General features: G+C 35.8%; 1 protein-coding gene and 1 pseudogene across 1 annotated transcript; one reads left to right on the top strand and one right to left on the bottom strand.

The window, feature by feature from the left end:
* The first annotated feature begins 1,303 nt into the window (after positions 1-1,303).
* LOC110265610 (protein PHOX1 pseudogene) lies at positions 1,304-3,211 on the top strand (annotated as a pseudogene).
* A 2,539-nt stretch (positions 3,212-5,750) lies between these two features.
* On the bottom strand, positions 5,751-10,252 carry LOC148576040 (protein FAR1-RELATED SEQUENCE 5-like). The gene is made up of 3 exons (XM_088500994.1): positions 10,117-10,252; positions 6,358-8,604; positions 5,751-6,231 (listed from the first exon to the last, which is right to left on the bottom strand). Exon 2 carries the CDS (start codon positions 8,581-8,583, stop codon positions 6,466-6,468), a length of 2,118 nt encoding a protein of 705 aa, XP_088357120.1. The 5' UTR covers positions 8,584-8,604; positions 10,117-10,252; the 3' UTR covers positions 5,751-6,231; positions 6,358-6,465.
* Between the last annotated feature and the right edge of the window lie 2,225 nt (positions 10,253-12,477).

The following is a 12,477-nucleotide window of genomic DNA, read 5'->3' as shown; positions in this document are numbered from 1 at the left end:
GTTTTTATCGATAGTATTGTGTTGTTTCCATTTATTTTACTAAAATTGTAAACTAAAAAAGAAGAGACGTTGCAACCTCAAAATTAATGGGTAGGTACACTACACTACACAATAATTACAATTTTATAGAAATTATATAGCAAAGGTGTTAGAGAACTCCGCATGTTCACCCGAAAACTCTGCTCCCTTTGTAATTTAACTGATAGCAGTTGTTGTTCTGAATAGTTTGGGTGGTAGAAACCCCCCAAAAATTAAATCTACGAGAATCAAAAGATACTCTCACACATATACCCGCCAAACCAAAAACCCCGATAGCCCCAAACCCGTGAAAAATAAAGCACTCACCCAATTTTGTGACCCTATCTTCAGCCTTTCCTGCAAATTGGCAATGACGTCTGCTCCCCCGAGGGTCATCGCTGTTCATAGTGGCTCTCTTCTCGGACTGATCTTTAGGTTAGTGGGTTTCTTATTCTCTTCCTTGAATTGCTGTCGTATTTCACTTTTTCCCCTTTTTTTTTCAGATGACAAGTCAAGCGGAGAATTACATTAGATGTTAGTTTCTTCTCCCTTTAGAAAGTCTTGGAAAGTATAAGAGAAAATTGTTCATCTCAACTCATGCTACATAAAATTTTGCCCCTTTCCAGAGGATATGGTTTACGAAAAGTTTGGTATATTCATCATGCCATGTCTTCCAGCAGAGGCTGAGAAACTGGAAATTGATCTTCATGTTGCTCATCGTAGATCTGTTATATCAACATTTGTTCCATTTGGAGTTGTAGAATTCGACAATGATGAGGTAAATTGGATTTTATTTTGTGTTAAGCAGAAAAAAAAGAATTTTAAGAGTATGATTGGACTCGTCCTCTTGCAGATTAAGATGGCTGAACATTTTTAAGAGATGTTCCTTAAAATTATTCTTGACCGATCCAAATTTGTGTCTGATCGTGTAACCCTAGGTAAAGGTGCTGAATCTCACAATGATTCTTCAACTAGGTCTTGTACTTTGATTAGTATCTTCTTGTTCATCCCAATTCTTGTGTTTAGTTTTGAAACTTGTCGTAGTCCATCAATTTAGTATCACAATTTGACATTATCATGCTTGTGGCAGGCAATTCAAGAGGTTGTCTGCTATGGAAGTATCAGATTTTGGCTGATTTCTTATTATGAGTTGTGGAGTCATTCTTCTGCAGCAGGCAGGTCTTCTGATTCTCTACTCCTATGATCGTATGTTATATCATTATTTTTTTTGTGTTGATAAGGTATAATGCCATATACTGAATTTGTTTTATTCATCCTGAATATCATGCCGCCTCATATATCAGGTTAATATATCATATGATTCCGTGGTCAAGGAACAATTAAATACTAATGTGGTATTCAATGTTTTAGAGGTGATCATTTTCGTAATACATAAGGCTCAGTTATAGGGAATAAGTAGTTCCTATATGTCGATCCTTATTGTCAATTTTCAATCAAGAGTAATGTTAATGTGAGAAAGATATTGGCGTTACAATGGAAGGGAAATAATTCAACTCAGACATCAGTATAGATGAGACTGAGATTGCTTTGGCTACAATCGCAGAGCCTCCAGTTGCCCGGTTGCAAAAAGTGGTGAAGGAGAATCTAAAGAAGAAGAAAGGTCATCACCAGAAAAGTGACGAGAAGATGGAAGAGGATAAGGAGGTTGTGCACAAGGAGGTGGTGCAGACGGATCATGTGCAGGAGAATGTGAAGAGTCATGTTAAGGATGAGGATAAGGAAGTGGTCAAGAACACAACTGAGAAAACAATTTGGAAGCAAGACCTGTTAAGCGGCGAGAAACTGCGGTTACCAGGACAGTGAAGTTCATATTTGGAGAGGATATACGATGGGCGCAGCTGCCGGTGAATTGTAGTTTGACGATGATAAGGGATACAATAAAGGATCGGTTTCCACAATTGAAGAGTGTTCTTGTGAAGTATAAGGATTGAGAAGGTGATTTTGTTACAATAACCAATGTTGCTGATTTAAGGCTAGCTGAAAGTTCCGGTAATGTGCTGGGATCAATTCGACTTTATATTCCTGTGAAGTGGATCCTTCACAGGAACCATCTTATGATGATAAAACCATGGGACGTGGGGTGCCAACTTATGTTAGCAAATCAGGTGAGGATATACAGAATATAGCTAGGCAAAGAGCCGAACCGGTAGCAAACCGGGTGATTACTGTGGAGGACTGGCTTGTCCAGTTTGCAAGGCTGTTCAAGAACCCTGTTGGATTTGACTCTGATGCATATCTATATATTCACGAGGTTGGAATGAAGCTATATTCCGAAGCAATGGAGGATACTGCATTGGATGATGATGCTCAAGAACTGTTTGAAATTGCAGCTGATAAATTTCAAGAAATGGCAGCTTCGGCATTATTTAATTGGGGGAATGTTCACATGTCTAGGGCGAGGAAGCGTGTATCCTCTGCAGAGGATGGATCAAGAGAGTCTTTGGAGAGTATCAAGTCTGCATATGACTGGGCTCAAACTGAGTACACAAGAGCAGAAACGAGATATGAAGAGGCCGTGAGAATCAAACCCGACTTCTATGAACGACTTCTTGCACTTGGGTATCAGCAGTTTGAGCAAGCAAAGCTTCATTGGTGTTATTCGGTGGCAACCAATAAGGACCTGGACATTGATGCTTCTGAAGAGGTTTTGCAGTACTATAACAAGGCAGAGGATAGCATGGAGAAAGGCATGTTGATGTGGGAAGGGATTGAGAAGCAGCGTTTGAATGGATTATCCAAATTCGACAACTATAAAGAACAGTTAGAGAAAATGGATTTGCATAATCTTTTCCGGTATGTTTCTTCGGAGGAAGCCGAAGAGCAGGCTTCAAAGATGAGGTTACAGGTATATCTTTTATGGGGAACGTTGTTGTATGAGCGCTCTGTTGTGGAATATAAGCTAGGCCTACCCACATGGGAGGAATCCTTGGAGGTTGCAGTTGAAAAGTTAGAACTAGCTGAAGATTCTTCGTCTGACATTGGTGTCATGATAAAAAATCACAGTTCTAATACAACAACACTTGGAGGTATGTGAAGGAAAAAATATTAGCCATCGTGTTTAAGACTCACATCCATTTTGAGTCTCAATTATTTCAGGGCAATAAGAACACATTATTAAATTTTAATAATCACAGGGTTCAAAATTGACGAGATGGTGCAAGCATGGAATTAGAGAATATCAATCACAAACAGAAAGAGTAAAGCAGAAACCAGGGATTGCATCTCATAGTTATGTGCAAAATAGGATTGGCTTCTGAAATGACATAATTCTTCATGACGATTTGATTTTTGGTCATTGTCAGATTCCATGACGTAACTGACCTCGCCTAGTAGAATAAGACTTTGTTACTGTTGTTGGATTGCATGATAGTGCATATAATTCAATATTTTATTTTCTACTAATCCTTTCAGTTAAGTTGTATTTATATAATGTCAATGATGACATTGTATCTCTTTGATTGCAGGAATTTTTTTCATATTTTTTTTTATTTTCTCCCCCTCCATGCTGCTTTGAATAGCTCATTGATGGTTGCTGAGATTGGATTATGTTTTCATTTCCATGTCAATTTTGAATGAAGTTGGGATGTCATTCTAGAAGGCATTGTTATATGTATATTTTTTAAATCTTTTATTAGGGTATTATGGTGTAAGGTTGTCATTCTTTTCGGTTGTAATAGCAGTATATGATTTCATTTATTGACAAGGTAGTGAGGTGACCTGAATTTTTCAGTTGGAAAAAGGAAAAAAACCAATAAAATGATTGTTCAGTGTGTTGATCAGCTGAGGTTTGCTGATTATTTTGGTTGTCAAATTGCCATTTTGTAACATTATATGATTGTCATATAGCAAAAAGTATGTATTTTCATCCTGTATTCCTTTGTTACTACTTATATACTATCCTTCTCCACTTTTAAATTTACATATTGAGGAAACGTTGGTGTTATACTTATAGGTTGTTATTGGCTCATTGTGTGTTATGTTGGGGTGTGAAATTTGAAAAACGGTTAGAAACAAATCAGACCATATGAACTTCTTAATTATTTTATATTTTAAAACCTCAACACTAACCCGGCAATTTTCCAGCCTTATAAATAAAGAAAAAAGAAAAACCTCAAATCGGAGGTTTCGAGTTACAACCCTTCAAATTTGAATTTGTCATTCCATAAATCGAAGCCTCTGGTTTTTATGCTTATCAAAAACTGCGGTGCAGGGACAAATAGTTTTAATATGAATTGTCAGAATATCCCGCAAAAACAGAAAACAAAAAAATAAAAAAATTCAGATTCTTCATCTTTAGAAGCCGATAAAGAGTATCTCTAGGGAGAAGTCAGCTTTTAGCTATTTCATTTATATAAAAAATAGAACTCATACAAAATCACTTTTTCTTTATTCAGTAGTCAGGTTTTGCAAGCCATAAAAAAAACCAAGCAGTCGATCAGCTCAACTGTCTTCTAGCCAAACATAACAATATAGAATGGTTCTCAAAAGCATGGCCAAGACCACAGTTTACCATACCATCAGAGGAAGGCAAAAGTAAGATAGATGTTAATGCTCACCAAGTTTATTATACATGATTTTAAGTTCAGAATCAATACTAAAAAAGATATATACTTCAAGCTAGTGAATTAAATTTTATGGAACAAAACATACAGCATTCACTTTTGTAAAAAAAAAATAAAGCAAAATGAAAGAGCCAAGAGAGATATACAAAGTGAAAGTAAATAGTTGTAAAAAAGATGCATCAAATCAGAAGGCTACTGAAGCGACTGTTGTAAATAAGGGATATACAATTAGTTCTTTTGCATCATAGTAAAACGAAATTCAAGAAAGGAAGGAAGGGGGAACAACAAAAAAAGTGGGAAATAAATACGTACAAGTATTGTTTACTCATTTTCAGTCATTAATATGTGCAAAGTATTCAAAACAGAAAAATCAAAACCAGCAAAGAAAGGACTGTTTTACTGAGAACCGAAAACTTATCCAACATTAATAAGCAAAAGATAGAGCAGGCCATATAAAAACTCTGCATAATGCCTCATCAACCATTAAATTGTGTAACATCACCTTACCCCAAACTTTAATAGGTATAAATTCGTCCATTGTGCAATGGTCTCACCATTCTCCATTTGAATAGCATCCACTGGGTTGATGCCATATAACCCTGCATGCTGCAAAATTGGATCAAATGAACAAATTAAGTATAAAATTTGCGTGATAGGAAACTAAGTTAACTCTTCAAGGAGGCCAATTGGCAAAGCTAATTTTCAACAAAATAGTGTAGCAAATGCGGTGAAAGTATTTACCTACCTCACAAAACTTAAGAACTGACATGTGGCAAGAGTGGCATAAGCAAACAATACCAAGAAGCCCTGTATTGCTGAGAAGAAGGTATCCACCTTTTAAGATAATATCAAATGTGAGTTGTCAATATAGGTAGAATGGATATCCCTTAACTGCAGTTGGGGTAAACAGAATCTTGCATCTCTCCCACAAATTATCTCAAACAATGATTAACTCCTCAGTAGCTACCTTGGCCTGCATTCAACTTTTTTTTAAAACTAACATAGTCATTCTGAACATGAATATCTTTTTTAAAGAGAAATAGAATTATAGAAATAAAAAACGCAGCAAAGGCAAGGGGAAAAGACACGGTAGTAAATAGAAGACACGAGTTAGCGTTCGTAGTTATAATTTGGTGGTTAACATTCGTATACGTAATTACTTACTACAGTACATGGGGACACTTCAAATGAACTAGCATTAAGCTCAAATTCGTTTATTGATAGAATAAGTCGAAAAGTAATTTCTACAAATTTAATAGTAAATAAGCAAAATGACATAATCTTCCTAGTTCAATAAATGTCAATTCAATCAATGAATGCAAACTATACAATCATCAATAAAAGGTAATTAGTAAATGGAACGAAATAACCAATCATCCAAAAATCTGAATCATCTTCAAGCTGCCATTCCAGTTTCAGGGGCCACAACAAACGACCCAGCTAGTATGGAACTCATCCCGGACTCTTCGTTACTTGTAGACGCACAAACCGGGATATTGGGACCAAGACTTGATGTTTTCACTTGATCAATAAAAGCCGACTTAGCTGCTGAGGTTGGTGCTGTTCCACCACCAATGTTCCTATCTTTTTCCATCTTATGCTGATTTTTCACACTGTCATGTCTTTTGTGCTGATCCCAAAGCAAACACCACAGTCCATTACAAATGCATGAGAGTAACATAGTTTATAAATCCATAACATAATATGACGGATCAGCATACAACAAATGTCTAGACATAGTTATAGTATGAGATACCTTAGGGAGGATGCTGCTGATATTCGTTTCTGTATAATCGTCTACTGGCTCCTTTGGGATTCTACCAGGAGCATTAGGACAACTTTTGTTGTAGTGCCCTGTCACACTTCAGTTTGAACACTTTCTCTGTTGCTTGAATTTTGAGTTTTTCTTGGGAGCTCCCTTACTCTTCACCACCAATGGGTCACCAACACAGTCATCGTCTAAGTTAGCGTTACGTGGATTTTCACCTCGCTTTTGGAGTTTTGTAATTGTGTCGACAACACTATTCATTACTTCGACAAAATCACTTGAATTCTTACAGGCCAAATCCATCAACCTAGAACACTCAGCACCTAACACACCCAAACGACACTTTAGTACCTTATCAGAATCACTTGGATCATCGACGTTTGACTTCATGAAGTCACTCTTGGCATTCTTCGTCCAACGCTTGCACACTAAGCTTTCTGGAATAACTTCAACGTGTTGGTGCTTTAGGCAGGCGAATATATGCATGCAGGGAATTCCTCTATTTTCGAACCACAGACACTTGCAACGGAGAATCCCCCGAACTCTGTCAAACTCAACCACATGATGAATCTCTGGCACTCCAAAAATGTTACACTTGAAGTATAGTTTTCCACCATCCTGAATTACCAACTCTGTATTCATTGCACAAGCATCCTCAATTTTCTTCCTGACCTCCCGAAACATGTTACGAGTGAAAGTCTTTGCAGCAAAATCTTCAAGTGTCGGCAAAGAAGTCACAAGTACTGGAGCGGTATATTTACTATTGAACTCTGCGACTCTTTCATTGTTCCTGTAATGGCTAACCACGGTCTCCATGTTATTGATGAATTCAAGAAGGGTATCTTTCTTTCTCACATATGCTTTTATTAGAGAGTTAATCCCTTCACACTGGGATGTTGTCCTGATTCGCCCAAAAAATTGGTCCCTCAAATATGCAAGAGCCCATAGATTCCTCATCTCATAGGTTTGGACGACCCAAGAGTTGCTTGATAAGTTATACCTGTCCACCATGTCTTCCCACCTGACCTCAAACTCTTCAACACTCACATTGGCATAAATCAATTGCTTGAAGTCCATTAGAAATCCATTGTTCTTAACCTTCTCGCATGCATTCCTATGTAAGTGCCATGCACATAGTCGATGTGTTGCAGAAGGAAAGACCTGTTTAATTGCTTCTCTCATTGAAAGATCTCCGTCGGTGACAACTGCCGTAGGGTGTTTACTCCCCATTGCTTCCAAAAAAGTTTCCAAGAGCCACTTGTATGAACCAATATCCTCATTAACAAGAAGACCACAACCGAATATGACGATCTGCCCATGATGATTGCTACCAAAAAATATAACAAGTGGTTTATTGTAGACATTCCTATTGTAAGTCGAATCAAATGTCAATACATCCCCAAAGCACTCATAATCAATGCGGCTAGTCCCATCAGCCCAGAACAAATTTTCTAATCGATTCTCATTACTTAATGTGTACTTGCCAAAGAAATAAGAATCGTTCCCAGCTTTACCTCTCAGATAGCTTATTGCAGCATTTGCATCACCACCCTTCACCTTTTCCTTCCTATATTGAGTAATGAGGTTGTACATGTCTTTTTGATTGAATGGCAAGTTTGCATATCCACCTTTTTGAGCAGCCAAGTATCCCAAGATGTGACAGGTCCTGATGCCTATGTCGTGCAAATTCTTCGCCTGAGCTTTATCCGAGACACTGAATGTGCGATACTCAGGCATCATGGTAACGTCGAGTGGAGCAACTAATTCATGAGGGTGCTCTTCGTAGAACGAAACAACCTTCCATTGCTGAATTTTTGTATCTAGTCTTGCACGAATTCTAGCCGGGCAACAACTTCGAGTTAGGGGTCGGTGGTCCCTGATTCTTTCGTCCTTTTTAACCACTTCCTTTCTTGAGCCCGCCCGATTGCAAACAATTTGGCGCATAATTACGGAACCATCACTATCGCGTCTGACTTCATCCAACCTCACAGCGAAACCATGTATCATTGCATAAGTCTTGTAGAATCGATAGACAGCTTCCTCATCTGTAAACTGAAGTTGCATGATATCTTCTCGTGACAGCTCTGCTGTTCTCTTATCTTGAGGTCTATCTTCATCAGCCTCTGAATCGTCGTCTAAAAAGTCTAGATCGTCTCCTCTAGGGAACCCAACATCGGAGTCTGATCCGAAAAAATCGCTATCCGACGGATCCATCTCCCAAAAACGAAGATACACCTCCAATTTATAAAAAAAACAAACACATCACGACACAATTAACATTTCACAGATATGTAGACTACAAAAATTATCACTAATTCACATAAAATACAGCAACACCTTTTAAGGAACTAAAAGTTTTTAATACAATCCATCCAATTGTATTTACTTTTATGTCCCTCATTTGGTTGACTATCTTCTTTGTATCTTAAAGATCTAAGCATAACAACATATATTTAGATTAATTTTTTTTTAAAAATGAGCATCAATGATTTCATCACTTTAGAATTTCATTTGTAATGGTCTGTACGAAATAGAATGACATTCTCACCAAAATTGAGGTGGCTACGGTGGTTGGCGTGGCTGCAGTGCTGCGGGCAGCGGGGCTGGGTAAATGGGTGGGTAGAGCTTGATTGCCTTTTTCTTTCAATTTCAGAGAGGAATGGGGCTGAGGTGCATTGAGTTTCTGCAAAATGATAAAAAAATATAACTTAACTTTTTTAATGCTTACAGAAATTATATATCCAGTCCTCTTATAAAAATATTTAATTACGAAGTTGTCCTATTTTAGCTAAGATATTAACTCAAACTAAAACTAAACATCCATAATAATTAGCATTAAATCATATCCAGATTCAACATGTATAGCATTTAGTTCAGTTAATACAAGTAACTACATTTATCCCATAATACATCACTAACCAATAATAAACTGTTATTTAAAATATCCAAAAATTATGTGCATTTATTTCATCCAAGCCTATATAAATCAGACTTCAGTTCTATACTTTGTTCTTTCTTAGTATAAACAATTCGATGGAGTCCTCAATAAATCTATGTTCTACACAATTCAAATAAGAGACAACGGAGTATCAATTTAAGACGCATCCATGTCCCAGGTTCCCCTCACCTTTTTTTATTTTTAAATATCATTTCTTTTCTCAGTAAGAGCATAAGTAAAACTACATTAAATACAATAAATCAGAGGAATGAAAGAGTCAAAATAATGTCATAGTCCGTACTCCATATAATATCCTCACTACCTGAATATAGTATGCTGTCTAGTTGAAAATGTGTACTATAATATCGGTGCCCAAGATTCAGAAAAGAGTTCATATAGTTACAGTTTTCAGGATCTCATCCTCTAACATGCAAGATGATTATTAGGTATACATAACATCAGCTAGTAACAAGAAGAGTGTGGCATTCTTATGTCTAATACATTTCAAACTCTTACCGAATCTTACCCTTTGCAATTCTGGAAAAGTTTACTCTATATCAAGTAATGAATTCATATATACTGGATTAAACTGCAAAAATTAAAGGAAAAAAAAAAACCACGTGCAAAAGCACCATTCCTAGAGGATGTAATTTATACAGTCTAACATAATAAATGCATCCATGACCAATTACACGACTTAATCTCGTGACCTTAAGGTCATACAAAGATAACTCAACCATTGCTCCAAGACATCTCTTTTATCAAAATGCAAATAGTTGAAGATAAATTTCAAACCAGCATAACAGCACCTTTTCTGTTTGTTGTACAGTATTGTAAGACCTCGTGTAATGCCACTGGTTTGATATCTAACACTACCCTCCAACCAGGTTACAAGAGTAGGATCAACAGCTGCAAGAAATGCGGTGGGGTCATGAAGGTAAACCCCTGCACAGAAAAAAACACATACATTAGAAAAAAAAAAGAAAAAAAAACAGGTTAAAGTCAGTATAAAATGCAGAGGCAGCAGCTGAAAAACCAAGGATTTTCCCGTTTCAGAAACAGAAACGTCCACCCAAAACATGTTATAGTTGTGAGCTCAAGTAAAAGATAACTATAACAACAAGAAAATATTATAATTACTATAAGTGGATTATATTAATTTCACAGATTTGAAGTCAAATTCCATCTACTTGTGCAGAGACCCAATTCAACAAAGCAACCGTTGCTTACCAACTTTTCGTTTTTCTATACAGCAACTCGCTGACAAATGCTTTCCATAATCCCACGTAATCATCTTTTAATATTTGGTACACAACGCTTACTCTTTCTGTCACTAATTAATTGCAAGAAGATAAAATAAAAAAACAAAAGAAAACACCAACAACAACACGACATCAGCAACTATAACATGAAAAGTTCGGAAAAATAACACAACAACATCGAAGGTGTGTCTGATCAAAATTATATCTACTCTTATGCCAATTACATACTTTAATTCCAATAACTCAGTTCAGAACAAAATTAAAGGACATCAAGCAAACAATGAACAGCACAAAACTCAGGCTAGAATAAACCAATATAAATACTACAAAATGATTCCAAGTCACAGCAAACAGAATTCAAATTCCAGCTAACGAAGATCAAATTACAAAGTTAAGTAGTTAACCACAATACATGATTCCTATTCCCCAGTCACAGAAAATAAGACATGCAGAACTAAAAATCATGAACAACTTAGGTTAAGGATCTTAATGATAAAAAGTCTATTATTGAATAATGTGTATTTATTGATTCAAAATTGGTGTCTTAGGCATTAACAAGTTAACGACTGTGACTAGGACAAGTATAAAAGGATACTATAGGAGTATAGTAGATATAGTAGAAAAATTGATCTGATTAAAAACTATGATGAGTTAAATATCTCTTTAATAGAAGTTCCAATGATATACTGTGATAACTTCAGTGCAGTATTATTAGCTGTCAATCCTATTTTACATTATAAGTCTAAATATTTTAAGACATACTTGTATTTTTTTAGAAATCATGTAAATAACAAAGAAATCGGAATATACCAAATCTCAAAAACTGTGCAAGTGGATGATATTTTCACAAAGATTATACACTTATAAAACTTTCTACACTTCAGAGACAAACTTAGCATTAGTGATCAAGGTCAAATCAGCACAGCAACAGCAGTTTTCTAGAAAGCATAATTTAGAGATGATGAAGATCAAAGAAAAAAGAAATAGCTTAAAAAAAAAGAAAATTAGAGATAATGATAGGAGTTACGGTATGTATATATCTTAGTAAGGACTTTCTTAATTATAGTTAGTAATGGGTCAGCACAAATTAGTTATAATTAGCTTAGTTATAGCTAGAGGTTAGTAAGAAGGAGTACATGCTAACAACTTTTGTTAGTTAGTTTATAATAGTAATTTCCTTTCTCATTGTAATTCACTTGGCTTTCACCTCATGTCATAACAGAATCATCTCATTTTGATTGATTCAATGTATTTCTCAACCAATTCCTCTTCTTCCTTCTCTACCCTCTAAGGCTTGGGGTTTTTTATTTCAAACAAAATGATTCTAAGTCACAGCAAACAAAATTCAAAATACAGCTAACAAAAATTATGAGCAAGATTAAGTAATTAACCAAAACAAATTATTCCTATTTCCTAGTCACAGAAGATAAGATATTCAGAACCAAAAATCAAGCACAACTTTAAAATTTCAGAATTAGTAACCACAAGCATCAACAGCGCAAAACTCAGGCTAGAATACACACATAAATGAATACTATACAAATACAAGTTTCTTCAAATCCTCTACCAACTCTTTAGGGTTCAGTTGTAGCAAAATACAACACAAAATATCTGTCTAACCTTAATACTTATAAAATTAAGCATACTACAGAACAAGAGCAGTTGGATAAGAGGGCCACCATCAACACCGAAACAATCACAAGCATACAGAACATGTGAATATTATTATACCAAACATAATAATAAAATAGCTCTTCTAATGCATCTCCGAAAATATCCCAAATAAAGAAAACTACATAATCTGATCCACCTGGTTCAGAAAGCTACATACATTAGAAAAATTAAGAATCAACTAAGAGAAAAATAAAAAGAAAGCATGGTTGATTTGATTCAATTGACTGAGATGAA

Source organism: Arachis ipaensis, chromosome B1, assembly GCF_059453495.1.
Source record: "Arachis ipaensis isolate K30076 ecotype BB chromosome B1, ASM5945349v1, whole genome shotgun sequence".
In the NCBI taxonomy this organism is placed as follows: Eukaryota; Viridiplantae; Streptophyta; class Magnoliopsida; order Fabales; family Fabaceae; genus Arachis; species Arachis ipaensis.
The sequence above is the reverse complement of the archived record's forward strand: the minus strand, read 5'-3'. Positions and strand labels throughout refer to the sequence as shown.

Excerpts from the sequence above, each read along its gene's own strand:
- LOC148576040 (XM_088500994.1), bottom strand. The coding sequence starts at position 8,583 with ATGGATCCGTCGGATAGCGATTTTTTCGGATCAGACTCCGATGTTGGG.